The sequence below is a fragment of the Apteryx rowi genome, unplaced genomic scaffold (assembly GCF_003343035.1).
Source record: "Apteryx rowi isolate R43461 unplaced genomic scaffold, aptRow1 scaffold_136, whole genome shotgun sequence".
NCBI lineage: Eukaryota > Metazoa > Chordata > Aves > Apterygiformes > Apterygidae > Apteryx > Apteryx rowi.
Genome location: NW_020447597.1, coordinates 1,304,956 through 1,332,354, shown reverse-complemented (window position 1 = coordinate 1,332,354; position 27,399 = coordinate 1,304,956). Strand labels below are relative to the sequence as shown.

At 35.9% G+C, this 27,399-nt stretch overlaps 1 protein-coding gene across 1 annotated transcript in view; it reads left to right on the top strand.

Moving 5' to 3' along the window:
• The first annotated feature begins 203 nt into the window (after positions 1-203).
• PHF20L1 (PHD finger protein 20 like 1) overlaps positions 204-27,399 on the top strand; it is a 57,282-nt gene continuing 30,086 nt past the window's right edge. Inside the window, exons 1-10 of the mRNA XM_026057082.1 lie at positions 204-283; positions 928-1,033; positions 9,640-9,811; positions 9,964-10,048; positions 10,827-10,915; positions 13,716-13,778; positions 17,420-17,627; positions 18,192-18,320; positions 22,802-22,884; positions 26,399-26,651. Of these exons, the coding sequence (XP_025912867.1) occupies positions 951-1,033; positions 9,640-9,811; positions 9,964-10,048; positions 10,827-10,915; positions 13,716-13,778; positions 17,420-17,627; positions 18,192-18,320; positions 22,802-22,884; positions 26,399-26,651 (1,165 nt within the window). The 5' untranslated portion in view covers positions 204-283; positions 928-950. The remainder of the gene's footprint in view (positions 284-927; positions 1,034-9,639; positions 9,812-9,963; positions 10,049-10,826; positions 10,916-13,715; positions 13,779-17,419; positions 17,628-18,191; positions 18,321-22,801; positions 22,885-26,398; positions 26,652-27,399) is intronic.

The following is a 27,399-nucleotide window of genomic DNA, read 5'->3' as shown; positions in this document are numbered from 1 at the left end:
GGCCCGGCCCGGCAGGACCCCTTTGTGTCCTGCGCGCTCGGCGGGCAGCGCGGGCCGCCTCGGGGTTCGCGGCTGCCCGGCGTGCGGCTCCGGCGCTGRCACGGCAGGGCTGTTAAAGAGCAGCGACCCGCGCTGCCCCTCTCGTGCGCTGGAGCCGGGTCCTCGCCGGCCCTGCGCCCTGGCACCCTTTCTCCTCCGCGGGAGCCGGCGTGTTCAGCCCTGAGCTGCTCCGTGCTTCACAGTAATGAAAGTAATAGTAGATTAGAAGTTCACACTAATAAAGGTAATAGTCGCCCAGAAAAATAATTTTTGAATAGTAGCTGAACTAAAAAAATAAAGGCCCTTGGAGATGAAACTTACCCAGTGCTGTGAATGAGGCTCAAGACTGTTTACAAAGCTTAAACATGGCTTTTTTTTCCTCTTCTTTTTTTTCTTTTTCTTTCTTTTTCTAATTTCATGTTACCTGTCCTTTAGGCCATGGCCATCTTGCCATTTAGATTTTTTGTAAGACGTTTCTTTTTTGTTCTTGTTCATGACCTTTTCCACAGCAGAGGAGAGAAAACCCTTTGGCTCTAGGTTACTCTGATAATGATGTTCCAAAAGGATGTCAGGGGGTTGCAATATAGTGTAGTATCAGTTTTTTGTTCCAGGATCTTCTTGCTCCAGGGTTAGTCTTCAGGTTGGTGACTGTCTTTAGGCAGGGAAAGAAATCTGAATACAAATGCGCAAACCTTTTCAAATGCTTTTTTTTGGTCTTGACAGATTTTTGTTAACTTCCAGTAACCGAGCAGTTAATTGGCAATAGGAACGTAATGTGCTTTAGTAATTTCACATCTGTTCCCAACCTCTGGCGTGTATTTGCYATCAATGATGCATTTTAAAACAACGTTGTGTTTTAATAATAATCTTTTTTTTTTTCCTCTAAAGGTAGTGGAAAAGAAAATATCAAGATGAGTAAAAAGCCTCCAAATCGTCCTGGAATCACATTTGAGATTGGTGCTCGTTTGGAGGCACTGGACTATTTACAAAAATGGTATGGAAGACACTGTACGGTATTTGCTAAGAACAAAATTATTTTGTGTGTGTTGTAAGTTATGTCATCTGATTATAAAACTGAGTAATTGCATTTCACATATGAACTTTGTGAGAGTCCAAATACTAAATCTGTTAAAATGATTAGATTTTAGGAAAATAGTCTCTCTTCAGAAATCAAACAAAGCATTTCTGTTTTGTTTTTTTTTTAATTTCTTATGCAGTTGTATTAAGAAAAAGGCATTTTCAGAGTAGTGTGGAATGCAGTGTCATGTGCAAGATGATCAGATGTGTTAATGTGGCAAACTTCAGTGACCAAAGACTACTTTTATTTTAGTCTGAAGGTATGCAAATGCATTTATATTGTATTCAGTAATCAGACTTTGCAGGTACACAAAACTGATTTTTTTGAAAAACATGCTTAATCAGAATTTGTTAAATAGGTAAGTATGATCATATTTGTATTGAACAGTTGGAGGAATGAAGAGCTTAAAATTGTGACTCTGCCTCAGCCAGGCATAAGAGTCAAGATTACAAGCTGCAAATCTCTGGACACAAAGACCATGCTACACAGCCCAGATACTGTAAAAAGAGTTGTTCTCTTGAAAGACAAATTCTTAGCCAAAATTTAGTTAACACAAGTGAGTTAAATGCATGGGATATGCTGGCTGTGTTATTTCAGTCTGCTGTTTTTAAAGTGGATGACACAGGTAGTTGAYGCTTCTCTCCAGGTGGTTTTTCTTAGCTGCTATCGATGATTGATAAGGACTAGGAAATGTAAAGGCTTTTGTTGTGTTTTTACAGAACTGAGCRTGTTCTTGTTCATGTCAATGTCTGATCCTGCTAATCCCAAATTATGTGTTAGAGAAATCTRCATTTTGCAGATTGCATATGTTTACTCCAATAGTTTCGTGCTCTGTAGAAAAAATTGGGTTAAATGCCCAGGTTTCTTGGCACGTTTTACCTGTTGGGCTTTAATTTTAACTGTACAGAAATGTTTGTTTGAATAAGCAGGTCTTTAAAGGAAAATATGGTTTAAAGAGCCCTTCTTATTTATTACTATGGAGGGGATTTTCAGCTTACTGTATCTTTAACTGAATGCCAGGATAATGAAACTGTCTGAGTAGTGCTATAAAAATAATAAAGTAATTTTAATAAAGCTGACTTCTTATAGGACCTCCTGTGACTAAAGATAATGGGTTAATATAATAAGCTAACAAAAGTTAATACCTAAAAATTTCTTCAGATTAATTGTATCAGAACAAAATCACTAAATATGTATATAGCTTTTTTTCAGATTCATCCAGCTTTCCAAAGGRTAGGGTCACCTGTCAGTTCTGGAGTGCCTGTCTAGATTTGCGTGGGCCATGTTGCAARGTGCACAGCTGAGTACTTGGTATTTTCAGGCAGAATAGGATGTATTCTGAACTTTCCAGGAATTGATTTCTCAGCTGGATCACCAGTAGAAAAGGTCTAGTTTATGTGAATGTAAACTTCTGTGATACTGTATATAGGAGCAGGAAGTTAATATTAAAATTTGGCAGTTACAGCAGCATTCAAAACAAGCCTTTATTGGAAATGAAGTCAATGAAGTTATATTCATGTAAATAAACACAGCGCTTGTTAGAGAAGGCCTGCTGTTTTATTGTTATTAGGGTGACAGAGTCTAGAATAAGTCTATGTTATTTTTTTCTTAGTTGTCTRCCTGTTGCACAAGGGGATGGCAGATTTTTTTTTTWAATTGTTTCTATATATAAGCAGCATGCATTCCCCTTGGCTGCATGCAGAAATAGAACATACTCCAAAGAAACATAATAAAGAGATTTCATACAAGTTAGGCAACTCTATTTTCTAACAAAGCAAAAATCGAAGAGCAGAAATATTGCTTAACTCAACTTTCTTTCTACAAGCAACTGAGAATACTTGCTCAAAAATAGTTTCTAAAAGGATTTTCATTTTTTCATTCTCTGAAAACTTGCTGTYGTTTAAGCACTGATCCAAATTACATGATATAATGAACTTTAAATGTTAATAAATGCTTCTAGAAAAAAGAAAAAAAGCCCACTAYCTTCTAATAAAGTGCTGCCTGCCCCTTTTTGCTTTCTGAGACACTCTTAGATTTTCATCAGTGTAGTAGTTACTGAAATGCATCTCATGAAACTTGCTGTTCTGTTAGATGGGTTCCTTAAACTTCGGAAAGGATATTGTRTACCTTCACTATTTATTGCTTGAAGAAACCATTGTTTTTTAATGAGGAAGTTTTTGCATACAGTGCTTGGGTCACCAGTGTCATTTGACTTGTACAAWTACTGAACAGAAGAAAGCCTGGTCAGACAGATCAGCAAGGAGAGGCTGTCAAACTGTGTTTATTTTTGGTGGTGTTTTGCTTTATTGTGGAGGTAACTGCATTTATTTCCTTTGTAAAGTGAAAAACWTAGTATATTGTTACAAGGGAGGTCATCTAACATAATGCATTTGTACCACTTGTTAAATTTAAGCCCAGCCAAAACGAACTATGAACTGCAGTTCTGTTCAAAACCCACATGATCATCTGTCATCAGATAGTAGGTAAGGTGGAACTGACTGATAAAAGAAGATTATTAAATAAATAAAAGATGCTCGGAGGCCTGGAGCATGTGCCCCATGAGGAGAGGCTGAGGGAGCTGGGCTTCTTCAGCTTGGAGAAGAGAAGGTTTTGGGGGGAACCCACTAGCACCTACAGCGAGATAATCAAGAAGATGTAGCCAAGCACTTCAGTTCTGCATGGGGGAAGGAGAAGARAGAGCAGGCATAAAYTGAAACAGGAGAGGTTCAGGTGAGATGCAAGGAGAAACTTTTTCCCCATGAGGATAGTCAGGTAGTGGAGCAGGCTGTCCAGAGAGTTTGTGCTGTCTCCGATCTTGGTGGATGAGGCCCCTTCCACGTACACACCCCGCACCCTGTCACTGACAACGCAAATGGGTATTTAAGATATTGAAACAGCAGTAAAACTGCACGTATCTGCAAGCATATGAATATTTGCAAGGCTGGTTCTTAAGCTGCTACCTCCCAGGAGTATGACATACAGTTTGYATAAAATTGATGCATTTCTGGACTTAAAGGTACATCTCTTTCTCTATTGCTGTTTTCAGCTCTCTACTGGTTGTCCCATAGAAAACCCTTACTAGTGCCAGATTTTGCTCTGAAAAAGTGATGATTCTGACTATGGATTTTTATAATTGATTATAAAAATTTAAACTATAAGTTAGGTAATGAAGGAAGTATAGTTAAATGTCCTTTGTGGCAGTTTTGGAGTGGAAACAGCTCGCTTAAGTAGGTTAGTTATCAGAATAACAGTACTTTGGCTTGATGTCTGGATGGATTTTTTTTTTTTTCTCAATATGGAGGAGATACCTGTTAAAGCTTTTTCCCCTTAAGATTTTGGAAAATATTGTTTTGTACGGTCCTTGCTTTGAATTTCAGTTGACTGGGATACCTGACAGCCTGATATTTGAAAGGATTGTGAAAATTCTGCTTTTTATTGATATAATGAAGGCTAAAAGGTGGGGAGTTAGAAATAAGYGCTTGCAGAATTTGCAGATGCAGGAAGACTGTTTACAGAGAGGTCAGAATGGAATGTATTTAGTATTATATCCTCTGAGAGATGGAAGGAAAGACTTTTTATCATGAATTCAGGAAATGTGTGTCTGTTTCTGGATTTTCTGTAGGTGTGGACTTAGGCATATTGCCTAGCGTTTTTGCATCCGTTTTTCCATCTCTTAAAATAGTTGCTTTCTTACTTCACAGGGTAATTTGCTGCTTGTTGATCACTTTTGAAGGGTCAAATGGAAAACATTGTTGTAAAAATGCAAAGTATTGTTCTTGTGTCCATTAGTATCTGTTGGCTGATCTGCATTGGAGAAAATGGGTTTTTGAAGGTATTTTTACTGTGAAGAAATGAAAACTATGACATTTACCACTTAACTTTTCCTATTTGTGTATCTGAGCACGATTGTCTGACCAATGGTACCTCATTTAAGTTATGTAAGCTGTGTGAATTTTGCAGCTTTACAAATAAAGTTATGTAATTCTCATGGGTTGGAATCCCTGGAACTTGAGAATGGAGAACAAGCTTTATGTAAATCAAGCAGATATCATCAGCTAACAATTTCCTGCTCTCTAAAAAGGATTTGAAATTTGGATGAGACTTTATTGGGATTATTAAATATAATTCCAGCATGCTTGCAGACTATTGGTATTAAAAAAAAAAAAGTGCAGGCTATTGGTCCTTCTTACTAAAAGAACACTTGCATTATTGAACAGGAATGCTGTGGGGTTTTTGTTTTGTTATTTTTTCTGCAAAAGGTAAAGACCTTTTTCTCAGTCTTCAAAAGTGTATTTTTTTGTTAGATTGCCCTTTTACAATTTCTGCTAGAGGAACCTTGGCAAATCTCTTAGTGTGGAGTACTGGGGGTAGGTGTGTGGGGGAAATAACCTGACTGGTAGGTAGCTTGCCCTTAGACATCATCACGTTTCAGTACTGTAAAGCATGTTTAGATTCCCCTTTGTAATACTTCTTCATAATGCCCACTTGTAGCTTTGCAATCAAAGGAACTTCTTCATATAATTCATCTTCTCTATCAGACATAACCATTTTCRTACTAATTTTTTCCAACAGAACAAACATCAACATTGCTCATATTCAGCAAAAGCTTTAGTATACATAATGTGAATTATCAAATCTTGTTAGTGCAGCTCTGGATAGAAAGTTAGTTATTGCYTGAAAATTAACAGAAGAACTTGCTAAATTCTAATGAGGAAAGTTTGAGTACAATGTCAAAAGAACAGGTTTTTTGAATCTCAAAATCTTAATGCGATGAGCAAATGTTATCCAATAAAGAAAAATAAGGACTTTTTGTCATTTCTGCATGCGTTGTTACTAGAGTTCTTAAAACTTATATATATATATATATATATATATAATTATTATTTTTGCTGCCTTTTTTCCTTTTATTGGCAGGAAATACATACCTGCCTTTGAAACATTTGTAGAACTTTGCAATTTATGAAATTGTTTTCAGTAAAAGTACAAAGACTGTAACATCAAAAGAATGTTTCTGTGTAACGTAAAATTTGCAATAGTAAACTCTGCAGTATGTATGCAAGTATAAAAAGCTACTTTGTTCTTTTTCACTGTGGGACCAGTATTATGAAATATTACTCTTTATACATAAATATTACTCTTTATACATATTTGTGGCACATTGTGTGGCTAAATTTAGTGGATGTTGAGGGTAACATCTTGTTGCTAAATCTATACAAAGTTATTTTTGGTTTACTTAATAACCAGTCATATTATAGCCTGGGTAGTTAAGAGATTAGCTAATCTTCCATTTCTGAAGATTGGGGTTGAATGCAGGTTTTGGTTTTATTCATCTTGCAACCACTGTGCAGCTGGTCAACTTAATAACATATGTTTAAGAAGCATAATTTATTGGAATAAAGCTGTTTTGTAATAATGACATGATTCTCACAAGATTTAGCTTTGAAAAAAATTTAAACAATTTGATTAGCAGAAATTGTTTGCCAAAGAGAAATAAACCACTAAACACTTGCTGCTGGTTTTGCTTAGCTTTGCCAAGTGATCCCTAATGAGACTAAATACTTTGCATCTTTTATTAACTGATGCTAGGTTTGTTCTTTAATTTTTTTGAAATATATTAATGTCCTGATATGTGGCTTGTTGAGTTTTCCTTAACGTCGTCTTCATTTTTATTTGTCTATAAGCTATATTCTGTATTTCACTCCCCCCCCCCCCCCGGTTTTCTCTTTCCAAGGCGTTCTACTGTATTTTGCTAGTTCATCCTTCTTGTTTTCTTATGCAGACGGTGCTTGGATTTTACTGCTGATGACCAGATGATTAAACCTACCAGCCATACAACAATAGAAACGTAGCAAGGGAACTGTTCTAAGACAGTGCCCTGGTGAGCACATTACCCCTTAGATGCCCAGAAAAAGATGTCCCCTTGACTGATATCCCTGAATTCYGTAAAGTAGCCTTAATTTTATATCCCCTTCTTGCTGGTCTCTAACCTGAACTTTCCTCCTCTAGGGAGAAAGAGCACCATCTTTTTTTGTCCTTCATTTCACTACTCCAGTTTCAGTGCTTGGGCGTAAGCTCTTGTTTTTAATTGTTGCAAAGTGGAACCTTCTGTCCTCTTGCATTTCTAGTATTTTTTCTTCCTTCGGTCTATTAAATACTTTCTACATCATCCTTTACTACTAGTCAGAACTCTTTCAAGTAACATTCTTACTCATATGTTTCCTGTGTTAACAGTGTATCAACTTTTTCCTCTGCTTGGCCGCTCTTTCTGCTTGTGCTGACACTTGTTGTGTAGTTTTAAGAAGCTTGAAATCAGAAGACCTGGGAAGACCAAGAAACTAATAAGATTATATTTGGTTAACTTTGTAAGAGTAGTGGCCTGAAAACTCCTAAGAAGAAAGCGTCATTGGAGCTTAGGAAAACCATCCCTTGGTTCATTTTTATTTTTTTTGAAACCGTGCTCAAAGTTAATAAACCAGAATGTTGATAATGGGATTTGGGTTTTGATTTTCAGTTTTGTTTTCTGTTTTGTTGCAATCTATCATCAGTTTCACTGTCCTCCTTTGATTTTGTTGTTGTTGTTGTCAGTCTCCTTTAGAGGCATTAGGGGGTCTCTCTTGTTGCTTCTCTGAAAAGTCCAGTGGAGTTCTTATCTTTAAAAAGAATTGTTGATAGGCTGGCAATGGAGAGTCTGCAGTTTGAATCTGAGAAATTGATTTTTCTTAAGTTCAGTGAAAAGAAGTTAGGAACTTAAGGAATGGCTATGAAAATGTTTTGCATTTCTGAAATATATGGATGAGAGAAGAGCAACAAGAGGTGTACTGTTTGCACATTCTGATGTGGGGATAAGATGTGATTGAAGTAGCTGCAGTAGTAACCTAGCAGGTTAGCGTTTTTCTCACTCTGCAACTCTCATAAGTCTGAGATATTTAGATGTTGGGAAGCTCTGTATAGTGCCGCTCCTGAAGAAGCAGGACTGGAAAATGAGTCAAGTGAAAGAGCCAGTTGAGAGTGTGGCACTTTTTTGTTTTAATGTTCTTTTCCCAGTAGTCACCAGGAAAGAAGGAAAACCTGTGCTTCTTGAACTTCTGTATCTTAATCCGAATGTAGTATTAAAGATTCCTTTGTCAGCAACCTCAATATTTTGAAGAGAAAGTATTTGCAAAATAGAAAATGTTGACTGGATTCCTGTATATGTCAATAGTATTCTTGGCTAATGGAATATGTGGTAGGACTGGATGTTGGCACACCAAGCTCTGCCCTCTGTTACTGCTCAACAGTGGCATTTTGGTAGAAGAACGCGTTATCTATTAACAAAAGTGAAGTCTTCTTTTTGTTGTGGTACTTCTTCTCAATGCAYGTTTTATTAACTTTAGGCTGTCCATAACCTTCTCTATTCCACCATTATTTGCGTTTGGACATTAGAAGCTATTTCCAGTTTGGTTTTGTTACTTGGAATATAAACTGGAGAAAATTTGATAAACTAATTTACATTTTTTATAGGAGATTTTGTGCCTTTGGATCTGTTGTAATACTCTGAGGAGGAGAAGGAGCTGAATTTTGCCTGATTCCAGTTTTCTGTGCGCTTCATAGCATGAAGTAGCATGACAAAACCAGTTCATGTGTTGCTACCTTACTACAATTTTGTGAAATAATTCACTTTATTGAAACAGAAATAGTAAGGCTGAATAATAATAATTGCTGAAGACAGAGAAACTTGCCATTTTTCCTACAAGTGTATTTTAAAATTTATGGTACCTAAACTATAAGGTTGTTTGAATCCATGTTACATCCTTGCCACGCCCACAAAGTTGGATACATAAGATTTGTTCTGTTTTCAGCTCAATTCTGATTAGCCCTGAGTATATACAATGTTTGTGAGACTAAAATGCACATCTTAAGATTGGCATATTTATTCTAGTGGATATGCAGTTACAAAGAAGTGACTGCTAAACATAAGTACTGTGAATCAGATTTAATAGCAATGAAATCATTGAAGCTGATCTTTTAAAAAGTGACTTAGACTGTGTGGGAATGTTCAGTTGACTTGTTTTGATTAGATGCTTGGATTTGTGTGAAATCAATGGAACAGTTTAGTGAAACATTTCATATGTTAAAGGTAATGAACGTACTTCTAAAACTAGTTGATTACCTCCCCATCCCCAAGCAATCAAAAATCCACATAGATTTTAGCCTTAAATGAACACAGGTTTTAAATCAGCTAAGCACAAACTTCTGTTATCAATTTCAGGCAGTCTTAGTGTGGCAGTTCCAGGTTTATGTCTGTATATAATAACCTATGATGAAGCTGGTGATATATCAGTAATGTGCCGCTGTCTTTTGAACTAAATGTTATCCTGCTAACAGTTTAGCATCTTAATCTTTTTCAGACTTAGAGATTTCTCAGTACAAAGTGTTAATATAACTTTTTGAATGATCATGTAGGTGCTGTTGTATACAAAAAAAAAAAAAAAGTAAGCCTGGAAAAAGCTTCTGAATTTATCAGTTTGCATTTATCATTCAAGGTATCCATCTCGTATTGAGAAGATAGACTATGAAGAAGGAAAGATGTTGGTCCATTTTGAACGCTGGAGTCATCGCTATGATGAGTGGATTTACTGGGACAGCAATAGGTTGCGACCCTTGGAGCGACCAGCATTAAGGAAAGAAGGGCTGAAAGATGATGAAGAATTTGTTGTAAGTGGCATGTTTGTTTTGGCTTTGACTTTCTTTGGTAAGCTGTTACATTTATTTTCCTACATTAAATCTCTCTAGGGCACAATGCTCAAGTCTTTTTAGGAAAAAATCTAAATGTTTAAAATATTAATAACTAAAATTGTTTAAAATAGGATTTTAAACCTGGAGAAGAAGTCCTAGCTCGCTGGACAGACTGTCGATATTATCCTGCAAAGATTGAAGCAATTAATAAAGAGGGTATGTATTCGTATATGATCCATCTGTAAGGACTGTTTGCATATGCTATGCTATAGCTGTAGTCCACTTTAAAAATGGCATGTACATAAAACTTCCTTTACGGCCTCAATATACTGCTGATAATATTTCTGTTCTACCAAATATAGTAAGAGATTTGATCTTTTATCTGCATGAAATTAAAAAATTGGAATGTCTCCTAGAAGATAAAATGCTGAAAGTTTCTTCAGCGATGAGAAAAATATCCTTTGCATAGTGTTATAAATATTTTGTACTGTTGGTGATTGGTTTAACTTTGCCATATTTAAATTTTCTTAATTGTTTTAGAAAATATTTTAATAGTGTTTTTAAGTTCTGTTGATTGTAGATTAATAATGGAAATGCAGAACTAAAAGAAAAACTTAGAGTAGTGCTTCACAATGGAGTGATGTTTTTTAATGAACATAGAATGAATTCAAAGTTTTTACTGTAGTTTAAACCAAATGAGCATTTGGTTGTCAATTAAATTATTTCCCTGTAGTGGTAGCTTAAACGTTGCATCAATCAATGTAGTATGAGCAAAAGTGACATGGTAGCTTAAACTTGCTTGGAATTGTGCAAGTGGACAAAAAGTGACAGTATAAAAGCAGGGGTTTTTATTTTTCTTAAAATTCTTGATCTTGCACGTAGTTAACATCAAGTTGCTTTTTTCATATAGCCTACGAAACATTTTGGTAATCACAGAGTGGTGAGGTATACTTGTTTCTTAAGAGTTGTAATGATTACATCAATCCTTTTGTAGGAACGTTCACAGTACAATTCTATGATGGTGTTATTCGATGTCTTAAGAGGATGCATATCAAATCTATGCCAGAGGATGCAAAAGGGCAGGTAAGAATATTAGGTATCTTTTTGTTAGTTCTTATATTGATTTTCGTAATACCTTGAGTCCTGAAAGCTAGTAAAAATATCATCTAGCATAAGTAGTTTTAGACTACAGTCTCTTTATTTTGGGTCCTTCACTATCTTGCTTCACCCATTTTATGGATGATGCTTATGATGCCTTGGAGTGTGCGCTGCTCTAGTAGTGTTGCCTCTATCTGAAATGTCTAGATGCTGTACACTGCTGACTAATCTTTTTCCAGAGTTTTGTCTTGCGGAGGTTACAAGCACAGGGGCATCCAGACACTTTCTTTTTTTCTTTTGTGGCCTTTCAGGAAAAAGCTTTAGCTTGCCAGTGGTCTGTGCTGGTGATTTTTTTTTTTTATTTTTTTTTCCTCCTCCCTCCCACCCCCTTGGCTTATTACAGCGATAGATTTTTGCCCACATGTTCTTGTTAACATCACTGTTGTGTGGGTTTTTTTCTCCCCTGTATCAGAACTTTTAGGGGTTCAGACAGGTAAATATTAGTTTTACCTCTGATAATGTCCTTGTTGCTCTTAAAGAGGAGATGCTGAGTAGGTATGGATGCAGACTGTGAAATAGAGGATATGATTTAGTCTCTAGCTGTATCTTTACTTCCAAAAAAAAAACCCCTAAATATCAAAACTAGTTATATACTTTCTGTGAAAGTTGTATGGAGTTTATTTTGCATGATAATTCTATTTTCATAATGAATGAGAAGTAACTCCACTGAAACTACTTGAAACTCAAATAYAAGAAATGTAAAAAGACTATTCTTATTTGCTCCAAATTTTCTTTGGGGCGAACAAAATTCAGATATTTCATAATTACTGTTGCAACAATCCTTATTTTGCTCATGTGACAAGGGCAGATGGAGACAAGAACTGTCTTAAACAGTTTGGTATCCTGGCCGCCGCCTCCACATTGCAGATGGCTGCATGTTAGGGTTGAACAGCTAAGCACTGTAACACTGTGCAGGCAACATTTGCACTGTTTAAACCACCTTTCCTTAAAGAGATTAAACTGAAGTCCATATTCAGGCTACCACTGGCTTCTTGCTGCAATATTACAATAATTCTGTCAAATCAGTGTATAATATTTCAATTAATATTTTCACTATGACAGTAAGTTAGGAAGCTAGAGCATTTCATTCRACTTTGTAAAAAGGAAAACTTGGTTAATGTGGTTGCAACTGGATTAAAATAGCCCTTCTGTGATAATGTCAAGAGGTCCCTTCCTCTCAGTCCTGTGCTTTTTCTAGGTAGCCATATTGTGTCTAGCCTTGAGTTATTTCTCTTAGGCCACAGGCATTTTCAGCTTAAAATGTAAAAACAGATTCAGTTGCTTACAGATGCTGGTTAGCTACCATTTTGATGTCCAGATATGCTTGGTGGCAGCCCAGCTCATCTTACAATTTCCAATTTTCTTTAGTGGTTGAGAGTGATGGCATCAGGTTCATGCATCTCAGTGGCTGAATGTAGGTAGCTTCAATGAAGTCTTCAGACAGAAAAAGTGGGCCAAACTTAACACTTCTTGTGATGGAATTAGATTTTTCAAGGCTGTCTTTTGCAGCAAGAGAAACACCAGATATGCTTCCTGCAACACTAATTGATATTAGACTTGGCATTTCATTGTGCAAAATTAGAGATAGGCACAAAGTTCTGTAGCTTTCAGAGACAAAGCTCCTTTTTTCTCCAACATCTGCTACATCATCTTGCTATGGCAAAAATATTTGCCTTTCAAAATATTTTTGTGGTCTTTAATAATAATGTAATCTAAGATTTTGTTTGAAAATCAGTTTTCTGGAACTGAGTTTAGTGTAAGCCAAAGCCTCAAACTCAAATGAATGTTTTCAGGCTTTTACCTTATTGTTCTATGTGAAGACATTTATTTGAAATGATTTATAGCCCAAAAAAGCCAAGAATATAATTTGATTTGAGAAAGTGCAGTTGACAGATCTGACATTTCATGCCTAGCTTAAACCTGCAGCTTGTTTCTGTCTTTTTCTAAAGGAAAATAAATTTCAAGAGATTTGTCTAAGTTTAAGAAACCTCTTTAAATTCTAGAATATTAGCAAGCTTAACAATGCAAGATCTATTTTGGAAGTTATGTGCTACATGTGCAGAATTTTCATTATTCTGATGAAGAGGGATATAGACTATTTAATTCTTTGCTAATGAATATTAGTGGTAGAAAATACTTATAAAAAAAACATGTAAAAATCAAATTTTATGCAAATATTAATATTTCAGTTCAGTCTTACTTAAAGAAAGTGCATGACTGACTGCATCTGACCAAGAAAGCAAGAACAGTGATTATCGCCTCCAGAGTCAAATGCCTATATATGTGCCTATATTAGGCGCATTTATTTTTTCAATAAATTTAAGGATGCTGACAACAAGAGCAGTATACTATTTTCAAAAGGAAATATATTCTTTTATTTGAGCTTATTGTGTCTTAAAGAAAGAGATTGTAGACACTAACATTCAAACTCCATTTTTGATTTGCAGACATGTTTTTATAAGCCTTAGCTGTGAGGGTGGAAAGCAAAAATTTCTTTAAGAATGAAAATATTTGTGTAGTTCAATGCAGGGAGACTATGGGCTAGGTTTCTCTGCGGAGGAGCTCAAATTAATTGAAATAACACAGAAATATGGCTAAAGCAGTGCAGAGGGAAAACGAAAAAGGATGGGGGTATTGAGACTGCCCTTGTGAGAGCACGTATGAAGTATTCAGATAACTTAATTTTTCTGTTTCATGTTTTTTGTTTTATCTTCGATGTAATTAGGCGCGCGAGAGGGAGCAGATAGCGCCGGAGCTGAGATTAGTGACGGAAATCGAACCAAAAGAAGTGAGTTTTGAGGAGGGTTTTGAAGGAGAGGGAGGGGACTTGGCACCCAGGAAGAGGAAGCTGAGGAAAAAGCATGGATTTGCRATGGGGGCAGAGGAAAAAAGAAGATATGACAGAAAACAATGTGAGCCGAGATGTAGGTGGGGCAGACTGTTTAGAATCCGACAGGTGAGAGTAAGGAGTCCAGTCTTGACCAGGCATCAGACAGTCCATAGGTTGATGGTGCTTTGTGTATATGTACGTATGAGTGTGTGAGAGTTGGGATTGTGATGTGTCAGGAGAGGARAAACAGCTGAAGCAGTAGTACCACAGAGATGCAAGAAGGTGGTGGTTGTAGGCTGGTGAAGGGAGAATGATGTGTGCCAATTCTGGAATTCACACAAGGGTTGGATTTTAGAAATGATCCTGTTCTTGCCTTCCTACTGTTGCAGGTTTAAGATTATGCAACGGAATATTTTAAAATAAAAGTCCTTTTTTTGTTTTGTTTTGTTTTGCYAATTGATGTGTAAGGGTGCTGGATAATTACTACTAATTTCTTGATCGTGCARTTTCCTATGCTTTGGTTTAGTGAATCTAATCAGTATAATGACAATTTTCCAAAGTTACCATGTGGTAAACGTTTGTCTTCTAGCTACAGTGTCCTGTTACTTCTCTCCTGCCAATTATCTTTGCTTACTTAAAAGATGAACTTTAGGAGGAGAAAAGGAAAAAAGGAAATCCAACTTATATACATTAGTGAGAAACATTCACTGTAGTGAGATACTTTGGGAAAGGGGGAAATCAGGTTGGATGTRAGGCTGGTGAAGAATTACAAAACCACAGCTGATAAAGAGCCAAAGTCGGAACACTAGGGAGAAGTAGGGAAAGGTTATCTTAGGAGAATTTTACTTTATTTCTTCATAATGTACTGCTGTTTGGATCCTGGGCTTTGGGTTTGCTGAACGCACCAGAAAAAATCCTGCTATTAAAGATTTACGAGTAGTTTATGCTGTATCTATAATACTTGGTGTCCTGCTATTGTGGTTGACAGAGTAGATACCTTACAATGGCCTTATCTAGAGAGAGATTTCAATATTCTCTCTGATTTAGTTTCCTACTGTTCTAGCTTCCCCCATTTTTTGTTAAAACTTTCTAAAAAATTCTTAAAAAAGGCAAAAACACATCTTTTAAAAAATCACATCTTTTTGAAGTAGAAATTACTGAATCCTTCAAAAGAAGTGTGGTCACCTTACCATCCCAGATGTGTTTAGGTAGTTCTCACAGGTCAGGAGCTGTGCAACTGCATAGTTGCTCAGCAGGAGTTAAAGGTTAAAAAGCAGAAATTCTCTGTGCCATTTCAATGTTTATAGGTGTTTTGCTCAGCCAGTATAAAAATGGACCCACAGTTTCCAGCCAGTTCTCTTCATTGAGTTTGATTTTTAAAAGATAATATAGGAGAAAAAGCATAAATATCACCATAAATAACATCTCTCTGCTCTGGCTTCTGAATGTTTAACCTTGTTTCATTCTTATGTGTGTCCTGCCACCCTTCGTAAGCTCCATGTCTTAAGCGAAGTAACCAAACAATTAAATAAAAAACAAAAACCCCTTTGTGTTGCAGTTACAGTTAAACCAGGATACTTAGTTCAGTGTGCCCCTTGGAGCTTGAAATCCTCATTGGAAAGCTTCCGACTTCAGGGTGCCTAGCTTGACTGAAAATGGAAAAGCTGTTAAGCTGCTTTGATGCTGGCCACACTTCCTCTTCTTCGTACTCTTATCATAAGATCCAAGCGCCAGCCGTGTTACTGATCCTCTTCATCCCTCGGCCAGAGCACAGTGCAACACTACCATCAGGTCTCCTGTCTCCCCACCAGCACAAAAAGCTCAATCCTTTTTTTGACCTGCTGCATGGGAAAGGCTCTGGATGGACCAGAGCTAATATGTGTGCTCTTTTTGGTTGGTCAAGCAAGAGGTTCATGTGGTTTTGATCGGCTCTCCAGCTAGCACTTAGATACGCTCTTCATGGCTGGCCTGGCACCAAACGACTTTGGGAGCTGCCTGTTGTGCAGCCATTCCCAAAGTGCTTCCAAACTGTTTTCCTACTAGCTAAACTGAGCATATGCATCTTGTTTTGACAGTTTGGAGATGAAACACTTCATCTTAGAGGAACCAAAACTGCTTTTGTTTCAAAGTACATAGTTTGACAGTATATAGATGGGTACCTTGCGCGAAGCAGTGAATGGTATGTTGAGCTTTGTAAAAGGAAAAGCATAATACAGGAAAAAGTAACACTTCTGTAATTTGTATTATGCTCTCCTCATACATTAAAGAAGGCAAAGAAACCTCAGTAGAGCAGAAATTTGAAAGATTTATAGAATATACTGAGTGGAGGAAAACTGTGTTTTGTATGAAACAAGATTTATAAAAATGAAGGTACTTTAGGTATCTCATATGATAACATAACAATAAGGAAACAGCCCAGGATAAAATATGGTTTAAAGTTGAAAGGAAATTTTACTATTTTTAAAGCACTCATGCAAAAAACAGACAAAAAATGAGAGTTCTTATCAGTTTTTTTGTTTTTTTTATATATATATTTGGTGCAACAAACCTAAAACACTTTTGGAGCCAAATCTCTGTGGTAAATTAATTGTTCTTCAAAAACCCATTCAGATACTTAATACTTATTGGTGGAACATAAACATTGCTCTTGGTTTTTATATCACGTAAAATTTCTCCATGGAGCTTGATGTTACAGAATATTTAAAAAATATATTTTAATAAAAGGGATTGAGCCAAATTTCTTGTAATCGGATTGATCCCTGACACTCRGGAGACATCAGGTCTGATTACTCCAGACTAATGGAAAGAGCTTGGCTTGGCCTCTGGAGGTGTTTAGTTCTCTCCCTTGASTATAGGGTGATTAGAGACTTCATTTACGTTTCTAAGGTTAGATGAATTTGGCTCTAGGTTCTCCTCTTTATTCCCTGGATGTTTGTGTATGGTCAAATTAACCATTTTCCAAATGGTATTCTTTAATTACCTTAAATGTGGATTGTGAAATTCAGTTGTTATAGAGAGCTTTATTGAAATTGTTGAATAAACYGTGGAAGATAAAATACAGAAAGAATGCTATCTGTAGTTACTGTGAAAACACGGGTATATTTATAAAAGCTTTGTCAGTGYTCTATGAATGTGATTCAGGAAGAGCTCTGTCCATATGTCATGCAGTTATCTGGACCATGCTTAAAGTTGATTGTAGTTTTGAACAGTAGTTAAATTTGAGCTACAGTGAAATTGATGTATGTCACAGCTAGAAAGGTAATAAAGTCAGTGGTTTGTTTGGGTTTGGGAGCTCTTGAGTTTCTAAATCTGTAAGACATAAAAGAGGTAGTAGGGAACTAGTGCAGCTAGAGTTATGTATACAGTGTCCTTTTGAAGTTTTTTTTTTTCCCTTGCTCTTTATCCCCATGGCATACTGATACTACTTCAAGTTTATATAGGCAATTTGGGAAACTCATTTTGCCACTCCTTGAGTACTAGCCATAAAACTATATTCAACTGCTTTGGAACATTTCTAGATGAAATTGCACTGGGTTTATAAATATGTTCTATTCGAGTCTCAAACTGTTTTTAATACTTGCCTTTTTTCCTTTTTGGAGGATTGGATAGCTTTGGTCAAAGCTGCTGCTGCAGCAGCAGCCAAGAACAAAGCAGGAAGTAAACCTAGAACCAGCGCAAACAGCAATAAAGATAAAGAGGAGAGAAAATGGCTAAAAGTTCCTTCAAAAAAGGAAGAAACTTCAACCTCTACAATCATGCAGGAAGTCCAAAAAAAGGAAGAGGAACCTACATCTAGTGACACATTTGGTAAAAACAGATTCTATAAAAGATGAAATAGCACTGTTAATTGATTAATTTAATAAATTATTTAATTAAATACTGTTAATCAGATAGGAAACTTTTTTTCAGTGAAATCTAGTTGGGTCAGCAGTTACTCCTATTGCCTTTTTGCAAAACGTAGGTTTTCGAATGACATTATTGTGCATTCTGGTTCCAATACCTGGATCTTCTGTTAACTGTGAGATACTACTAGATATTGTTTAAGATAGCTTTTCCAATATAGATGATGTTTCCATATTCAGGGATAGTTGAAACTCTATTTCTGGGTTGATCAAAATTTGTTTATTTTAATAGTCTGTTACTGTATTTCTCATAATACCGAGTAAAAATTGCAATTTTATAGTAGTTTGCATCTAATGCTTCAATTTATAGTGCTGTAAATCTTTAGAATGTGTCCATTTCATTTTTTAATAACCATAAACATTTTTGTAATTGCTGTATTCTAACAGCAGTTCTGATAYAGTAAAATATTTTGGTTTTGTTAAATATTTATTAAATGTGAACTTACTAGATTTCTCTCTTGTTTAACAGTAGGTTTTCCTGTAGTGGATGTTCCAAAGATGGCCTTTGTGCAGGCAGAGAACACGTTATCCCACAAGAGGAAAAGTAATCTAGGCAACTCGTTTCAGGCAAAGAGAGCTCGTCTTAATAAGATCACTGGTAAACTTCCTTTGTTGTTTTTTAGATATTTGTTCCTTTTTAATGTATTGAAATACACATGCTTACATATAAGGTACTCAAGTAGATCAATAAAAGCACATTCATCAGGCAGATATTAACTACAGGCTCTTGTTTGGAATTTTAAAGCAATATAGAAGTGGTAATAAAATCAAATTTGTTTGTAAATTCAAAGAAGGGTCTCTGACTTGACTTGTATTTTTAGTTTTCTAGGAAGATAACAATTCTGAACTGATCTATTTCTTGCATATGTGTGGGTTGTTTTTTTTTAACTCCAACTGCTCCATTTCTCCATTATCTGGTGAATTTGGTGTTTGCACAAGTTCTTAACAGAGTCATGAGTTAGATATCACCACTGTAAATTATTACTGTCATTGGTTTGGGAAAATCAAACATTCTATTCCAGTTTGTCATAAAGTAAAACAGTTGCTGAAAGGAGTTTGCAGTATGTCATTTGAAAGTATAATGCCTAGATATTAATTGAAACAAAGAAGAGCTAAAAGGGTTTGGCAGTATCCAAAGCATCTGTTCCTTATGTTTATTACTCAAGGGTATTAAAGGAAAACATATATAGAGCTATAAAATACTTTTTTTTTTTTTTTTTTTAAGTTGAAATCCCAGAATCATAGAATGGTTGAGGTTGGAAGGGACCTCTGGAGTTCTAGTCCAACCCCCCTATTCAAGCAGCGTCAGCTAGAGCACATTGCCCAGGACCCTGTCCAGATGGCTTTTGAATATCTCCAAGGAAGGAGACTCCACAACCTCTCTGGGCAACCTCTTCCAGTGCTCTGTCACCCTCACAGGGAATAAGTTTTTCCTTGTGTTCAGATGGAASYGTCTGTGTTTCAGTTTGTGCCTGTTGCCTCTCATCCTRTCAGTGGGCACCACTGAAAAGAGTCTGGTCCCATCCTCTCGACACCCTCCCTTCAGATACTTGTACACGTTGATAAGATCTCCTCTCAGCCTTCTCTTCTCCAGGCTGAACAGTCCCAGCTCTCTCAGCCTTTCCTTACMTGAGAGCTGCTCTAGTCCCTTAATCATTTTATTAGCCCTTTGCTGGACTCTCTCCAGTAACTCTGTCTCTCTCTTACRTGTTTTATTCCAAAATTTAATAGGAATTTACTTAGATAAATGTGGAGAAATCATTTCAATTTGTATCCCTCCTCCACCCCCTCCTAATAAGCAAATTGTGTTGCCAGCATTGGCCCATCAGTATTTAGGATGAGGTAATATGTTTGTGCCTGTACTGGGAAAGTATCAGGGCACACTTCAAAAGCTAGAGGAAAAAAGTTGTGAAGCTCCTCTTTAAGAGGTCTCTTGGACATAAAGCAAGAAAGAAATGCATTCCTCTCATATTTCTAATAAATAAAACTTAGTATGAAGYCTGACAAACTGTTTTGTGCTAAAGATGAGATTTTTGCTAGTAGATACAGTAGTTAGGTCATTCATATAAAAAGTCAGAGTTATTTCTATAAGGCAAAAAGAACCTTATTTACTAAACTGCATGATGAGTTTTTGCAGACTTGTTTCTGCTGAGACCTTTTGTAAGTCAGCAGCTGAGAACATTTAGTAAGTTTTCTTATGAGTGTGGTTCTGTTTCAATCTCTTTCAATTGGTGTTTTCAAACTAAAGGAGTAAACAAATGAAATGGGTCAGTATGGAGCATGGTGTGAAGATAGTGCTCTTTATTTAAAAATAAATAAATAAATCAGTCTCCAGAATTTCCTTTCCTGGAAGGTTTCCTCTTTTGTCTTGAGTTTGGTTAATGGATGACTGATCACTTCAGTCTCATTTCTACTCTCCTTTGCTCATACTGYTCTCTCCCTTCATTAAGTCCCAACCTAATTGCTGCTGAGCAGCAGGAGGATAAGTTGTAGCAGAAGATACCAAAACCARTTGAAAAGCCTGTAGTTCCAGAAACGGTATTTTTCTGTGCTTATGGAAAGATCCTGCTGTCCTAAGGAGTGTTGTGACAATAATCGCAAACGGACTCTCATAGACCAAACTGATTAATTAGACAACGTAATGCTGCAGCTGTTGTTATCTTTCTAAAAACAGTTTCTATTTGTCTCCATGAAAACTTACTCTACTAATTGAAGTGTTATGTTACCTTTCAGTGAAAGGGAATTAATCTTTTAATTCCAAGACAAAATTTGTCATACTTGGCAGTTATTTTATATATTGAACTGTTTTCAAACCAGCACCCTACTTTTGCAGATCATACTGTAATTTTTGTTTATTGCTACACAGAATGATGGAGTATTTTGAAAACGTAACTGCTGATGATCACACTTCCTCTTGCTRTGTGCTAATTTCTTATGCTTGAACGTTATATACTGTATTTTTTTGTCTCTAGCATGAGTTTTACTTCTTGATTTGAAGGAAGACTAGGGATATGCTTATGATGGGTGTAACCATCAAAATGGCTACAGGAGAATAATAAAGCATTGTAGCTGTTAGAAAACATTCACTTACCGAATGTCTTATAGCTATATTGGGGAAGTAAAAGTAGAGCAAATTGGGCTGTAGGAGGCTGTTTGAAGGGAACTCTTTTTGAATTTAAATTCAGCATTCAGTATTTGTTCATTGAATGTTCATTCATTCTTCCTGCCTGCTGCAAGGGCAGCAGCTGCACCTGGTGTTCTTCGCTCACCAGGTAACAAAATATTGCTCAGTTTTTTTGCTGCTGCTACCACTGGCTRAAATTACGTTTCCAGAAGGTGAAGGTTACCTCTGGTTAAGAAGATAGTGCTGTCTCTCTCCAACTAGTTTTTGCCTCTGTTGAAATGCTTGCTTCCACATYTCCCACTACAGTATTACCTAAAAGAACAATTAATATATGCAGCGAGCTAACAGAACAAAATACTTGTTCTGTTTCGCTATGCTGCACCATGCTTTTTATTTCTTACATACTGTTACTGACCAGGGATGGTCCACTGGTAGTCCTGGTGCATGTAGGGTTGTCTTCTACAGGCGTGGTGTTTGGTTAGCAAGATACCTCATGGGAAGAAGGAAATAAGGAGGGCTGTATATTCACAGGTCTGCCAGAATTTAGGTCAATTTTGTGGTTGCACTTTCTGAACCCTGAACTTCTAGGTATATATATTAAAAACAAAAAAAAACCCTCTTAAAGTAGATAAATGAGTCATTATAGCTTGAGATGTGTTTAAGCACTCTCAGACAGAAAATTGTCTTCAGATTTATGTTAGTACAGACAGTATTTTTCATTCATCTGGGAATATTTTCAAGAATCAAGAGTTTCAGGAGTCAAGCAATGGGTGCTTTCTTAATCTGTTTTTTACATTGGGGGTTTTTGTTACTGCAGACATGAAAATGTAAAGAAAGCCCTTCAGAAAAGTAGCCCTACCTTATGCATACATGTCTTCAAATGTGTGCAGTATCGCCCCAAGTGTAATGATCTATTTCATTTTTCTGCAAAGGTTAGATACAGGACAGCACAGAAGTGATTTTTTTTTTTAAGAAATCTTTGTTACTGAAATTCTGATAGTTTTTAGAATCTGTCTGTAGAACCACAAAAGCTGCATTCTAACCTGTATCTCATTGTCTAATATATAAAAAAAATTTCACTTAATTTTGAAAATTATTTCATGTTTTGTGACAGTGGTCAAAATAAAGAACATGTATAAATCAAGTCAGAGAATTAAGAAAGATAATTAGAGTTGCAAAGGTTAATTTGCATGCAAGAGCATCTTCTTTTATGAAATCCAATGCAGAATTAATCTTTCCAGATAATATATTAATATCCTTGGACTAAGTAAGTTTCTGCTTTGAAGTTAACTTTCTTTAGCTGCAAAATCATAGTACTTTGCACCTCTTGTTATGAAGATGGTCTTCTGAAAAAGTTTTTTAAAACATCTGCTTCCCAATAAACTGAAGCATGACTTAATCTAACAGAAAAAGTAAATGAAAAAAAGTGACTAGTAATTCTTGTGAAACACTGAAAAATTTGACAGCTCTCTAACAAAATATCACACCTTTTTTTTCTGGACTTCCCCCCCCCCCATCCTCAGTATCCTAAACACTTTTGCCTTATGGGAACATGTTGAAGCCCAGAAAGGGGGAGAGGAATAAAAGGATTTCTCAAAAATTTGTTTAAGGATTATCAGCTTGGTTTTAAAGCCCAAGCACTTCACAATAGTGAGGCATTATTTTATGACTGTTGGTTTKATTTATTTATTTATTTATTTATTTATTTATTTTTTCCATCTTGCTAGTGGAAGTGCCAGAGAAGTACCTCTCATGATAGTTCGCCATCATGGGAACATCCTAAAACTTGTTTCTTCCAATTTACCACATTTAGCTTTGTGTGGAGCTGTTTCAGAGAGAATTATATGGGAAATGCAAACACTTCATGTTTCTTCTCTCATCCTCTTGTTCTGTTTTCCACAAATCCTCCTCACAAGCTTTTTCTAAATAAAAATCTCTGCAATTTTTCTCCTAAGGTTTACTGGCATCCAAAGCTGTTGTTGCGGATGGTGCTGAAAAAAAGGAAGGCAACAAAGAAACAGCTCCAGTCCTGGAGCAGGTATGAAATGGTAGAGTTTGATTCTTTTGCAAGGTTCCCACTGGAGTGTGCCCTGGAGGTGTAGAACCTACAACACTAAAATTTGCCCCTTCATATGTAACAGGGAACTGAAACTYGATCTTATGTTTACATTTCCTCATAGCCAGACGTATGGATTTTAATTGTCTCAAACCACAGAATTAACTTGAGTTTCAGTTATGAGCTTTCATATCAGAAAATAAATTAACAAAAAAAACAAAAGCAAAAAGTCACCATGCAGCAAAAATTAGGAGACCRGTTTCCCAAGGTCCAGTTTTATAGCTGTAATTATGACCATGACTGGCTAGGAGAAGACCCTTACACAAATCTAATTTGTGTTTGAAACAGGGTTTTTTGACATCAAGTCAAACTTCTTTTGTAAGAAGTTTCTTTTATATTGTAAGAATTGGTGTTGTAGACTGTTTGTGTTTTATGAACTGCTCAATGAGCCATACATTTTGCTAGGGTGTGTATTTTAATAAATACAAAAAAGAAACTTTTAAATAATGTTAAGGGTCTGACTTTTAAATCTGCATATTCGCAGGACCTAAAGGCTGCTACTTTGTCTTTGGCTTATTCCACTGCGTTCAGGCATTGCTTGACTCAGCTGTGCATTATTGTGCATATTAAAAGGGCTGAATGCTTAAGCACAGTAAAGCAAGCTAAGGATGAAAAGTAGTCTTGATGCTGGACATCTTTGCTTTGCATTGGTTTTAATCAGAGCCTTAACGTAGTTTTAATAYGGCTTTTTTGTATTCATTTTCATTCATTAATAGCAGTGTTTAAATAAAATAGACTTGCTTCATGCACTTCTTAAAAGAGCACTTCTGTTCTTAAGCCCCGGCACACTCTATAAGCAGTCCCTACCCCAAACTTCTTTTAATATTTTGGTTGTACTGGTTCTTTAGAGCTGATATAATTGCGTTGCTGTGTTTTTTCCATTGATACCACATTGGATGCGAGTGCTGTCAATGGAACGTTATTTTCTGTTTTTAATGCTGTCACTGTAACGGCTAACTGAGCCACTGCGGTGTCAATGCATTGACTGATATTTTGCATAAAGGTTTACAATGTATTGACATGACATTCCATTTCTCAAATTTTTGCATATTAAAGATGCTATGATTTTTTGCTATTGTGTGTAATATTTTCAATGTGCAAAAAACTGTGAAATGGCTGAGAGCATGTTGTTTCTGGAGGGATCATTACAATGTAAATCTTACCTTGAAGAATCCCATTGAGATGAATGGGACTTTGTGGTTTACATAGACTGTGTATGCAACAGTATAAACTACAGTGCATATTTATTAAAACCTTTTTGTTATTTCTTAGACTTAGTAACTCAGCTGTTTCTGTTTTGTTGATTAGAAATAAAAATACAGATGTCTCTGTCACTGTTTACATGCTAATGGTCTGAAAAACCTCATTTTTTGGAAATACTAGTTAAGCTCTTTTAAAGAGGCATCTAAAATCCCAAACTCTCGTTTTTCTTCCCTTCTGTCTAAAAACAGAAATCCCCCAAATATTTAAATGATTAACTTGGGGGGGGAATTATGAGCTTGAAGCTTTTCTTCACTAAGTTCCTGCCCAAATTCAAATTAAAATGGCCAAGTTATAGAATTTCCAAAAGATTTTTCCAATAGCARAGCTGACAGCCCTTAATTAGAGGTTTTGTCTGCTACTGCTATAAAATTAGATGGGTAAAATATCTTGAGATTTTTTTTTTAATAATGTAATACAGAACATGGTAGAAGTATTCAGCCCAACAGCCAGAAACTTACTTTGCTGATGGAAGTATATTTTATTTATATATTTTTTTTTAGTTTACGATTGTCTTAAACCCGAAACCTCAGACAGTTAGGTGCAGATACAGTAGTATATTTAACTGTATTAGGGTATGTCATGCTATATTTCCTTTTGACCAAGACTGCTTAGATGAATAGCATTAAGTCTTTAAGGTTTTTAATGTTAATTTGTCCTGTTAAAAGGTTAAGCACCTTATCAAAATATTAATTTAATTTTTTAATCTTGTTTAAATAACTTTGTAATTTGAAAGTAATGGATGCTGTAGTAATGTCTTTCACATCTGTGAAGATGAACAATAAAATTGTTTATTTACAAGTTATGGCTCTAATTAATTTCTGGTAATACCTCTTATAACCAGCATAGGTATACTCTACAGTTCATGGAATATTTTATTTAAATGAATAAAGTGCACTTAATACATGTGTATAATGGAGTTATTCAAGATAGTACTGATGTCTGCTGAATGGGACATTTTGCACCGGATCTTTATATGGTACTTCCAATAAGCTATTCATATAGCATTCAAGGGTGCCTTTTTTGCGTACATAGGATGTGCATTTATGTTGGTTTCCCCTGGAACTTTCCATGTTCCAGTGGAAAATGAAGTTGTTACTTATACCAAAAAAACTGAATRATACCCTCGAGTCATCAGAGGTGTGACATTTCTGTTCAGTTTGGATAAAGTGGTGCACATATTCTAGAAATACCTTTCTACTTTGATAATTATGGTTTTATTAGGTGATACTGTGCTGTGTGATATAACTGGGACAAGAGARAGGACAGATCTAAGAAATTGCATTCGGATATTACAGTTTTGCATTACTGGGCAAGTTGCAACACCTGCACAGCTTATCCAGTAAAATAGGAAGGACTTCCTTCTAGCTAAAAATACAATGCTAATGTCTGTCAATGCATGTGAATTGTATAAAAATAATACTTCATTATGTGTGTTAAGAAAAAGGATGACAACTGGYGTTATTGGGAAGTTGCATCATATGTTCTTTTTTTTCCAAAAAGTGTCTTAACTCTGTATCTGCTCATTTTCCCCCCACGGTTAGCAATCTAGTTAACCCTGTGGTGCTAGAAGTTGTGATTTCTTCATGTGTTTGCACAAGCACATTATGTGGTGAAATCCAGACTCCCAGCACTGAAAGGGGTTGTGTGAGAGCGTGTTCAATATTTGGGAGTTTTTTAATTGTTTTCAGACTTTTCTTAAAGGAGCATTGTCAACTTTTTCAGTTTCTTCTCCAAAAGTGAAATTTGTCTTAAACATCTAATTAAAAACTAAAAGTTTTCTAACTTTTAACAGTGTTCTCTAAATTATTCTTTGACTCCATCGATGGTGCTGCCACCCTGAATATAAAAGAGACAAACTAAAAAAAAAAAAAGATTTTGGTAGGCTTTCTGAATGGGGATATAAGCAAATAGCTTTGTTTTCAGGCTTTTTGTAGATATTTCAAATAGTGAGAAAAGAAGGTGTTCTGAATACTGAAAATAATTGACAGTGCCCCTTTAAAACATGAGTTGACTGTGATACATTTGAATCTATTTTTCATTTGAACTGAAAATATTAACTGTTGCTTTAAAATGTGTTTTGAATACTAAAGTTGCTTTAAAAGATCAAAGTAGAATACAAGAACTACAGTGAAGAAACTGAAATAAAAGTATCAATTTTTTATTATTTATTCAGGAGATTTCACCTAAACCACAAAGTCAGAAAAAAAATGAAGCTGATATTAGCAGTTCTGCCAGCATTCAGAAACCTGCACTGTTATCCTCAACTTTGTCTTCAGGAAAGGCTCGCAGCAAGAAATGCAAACAAGAATCTGGAGATTCTTCTGGGTGTATAAAGCCCCCTAAATCACCACTTTCCCCAGAGTTAATACAAGTCGAGGATTTGACGCTGGTCTCTCAGCTTCCTTCTTCTGTGATAAATAAAACTAGTGAGCACAGACATTTTAAAAAATACCGTAATTACTTATAGTCATAAGATATAAAGAAAAATATTTTTGGTTGTAAATCAATGTTGCTTTTAAAAATGAATCTGCTTTTAAAAATGAGTCTGCTTTAAAAAAAAAAAAAAAGAAAAGAAAAGTCAAAGTGGAGAATTAGGGATAGCTCAATATTTTAAAAAGTCAAGTCACATACTAAGGTGTACGAATTACTCTTCCAGTACTCTTCTGGCTTTTAATGGTTGAGTTCTAGTACAGTTTAAATCTCCACATTAATAGTAACAGTGATACAGGAAAAATCAAACCTCTCCTCTGAAGGGGCCTGATTCATTAAAAAGAAAAGACATGCTGCTTGGTCGTGGATCTTTCCCTTTCTGAGAAATCCTGCTTYCAGCAGACTGAGATGCTGTACCTATTAACTGCAGTATTCCATGCCTTATGTAATATTTTCTCCAAATATGACGTGGGAAAAAAAAAGACGAGTTCAAGATCTGTGGTGAGGAAATGACAAGATCTGTTTTTTGTAACTCATAAAGGTACCGTAGGTGTTGAGCCTCTTAACACGTGTGACTGACTTGCAAAGTACCAAAATACTGGTTGACAGAAGAAAAGGGAAAAATATATGCTGCATCCTTCAGTATGCTGTTTTGGGGGGGTATTGAAATATTTCATATAAGCCTATGTAGGTAGAAATATTTTTATAATTTTTGTTGAGAATGAAGTTTTTAGTCTTTAGTCA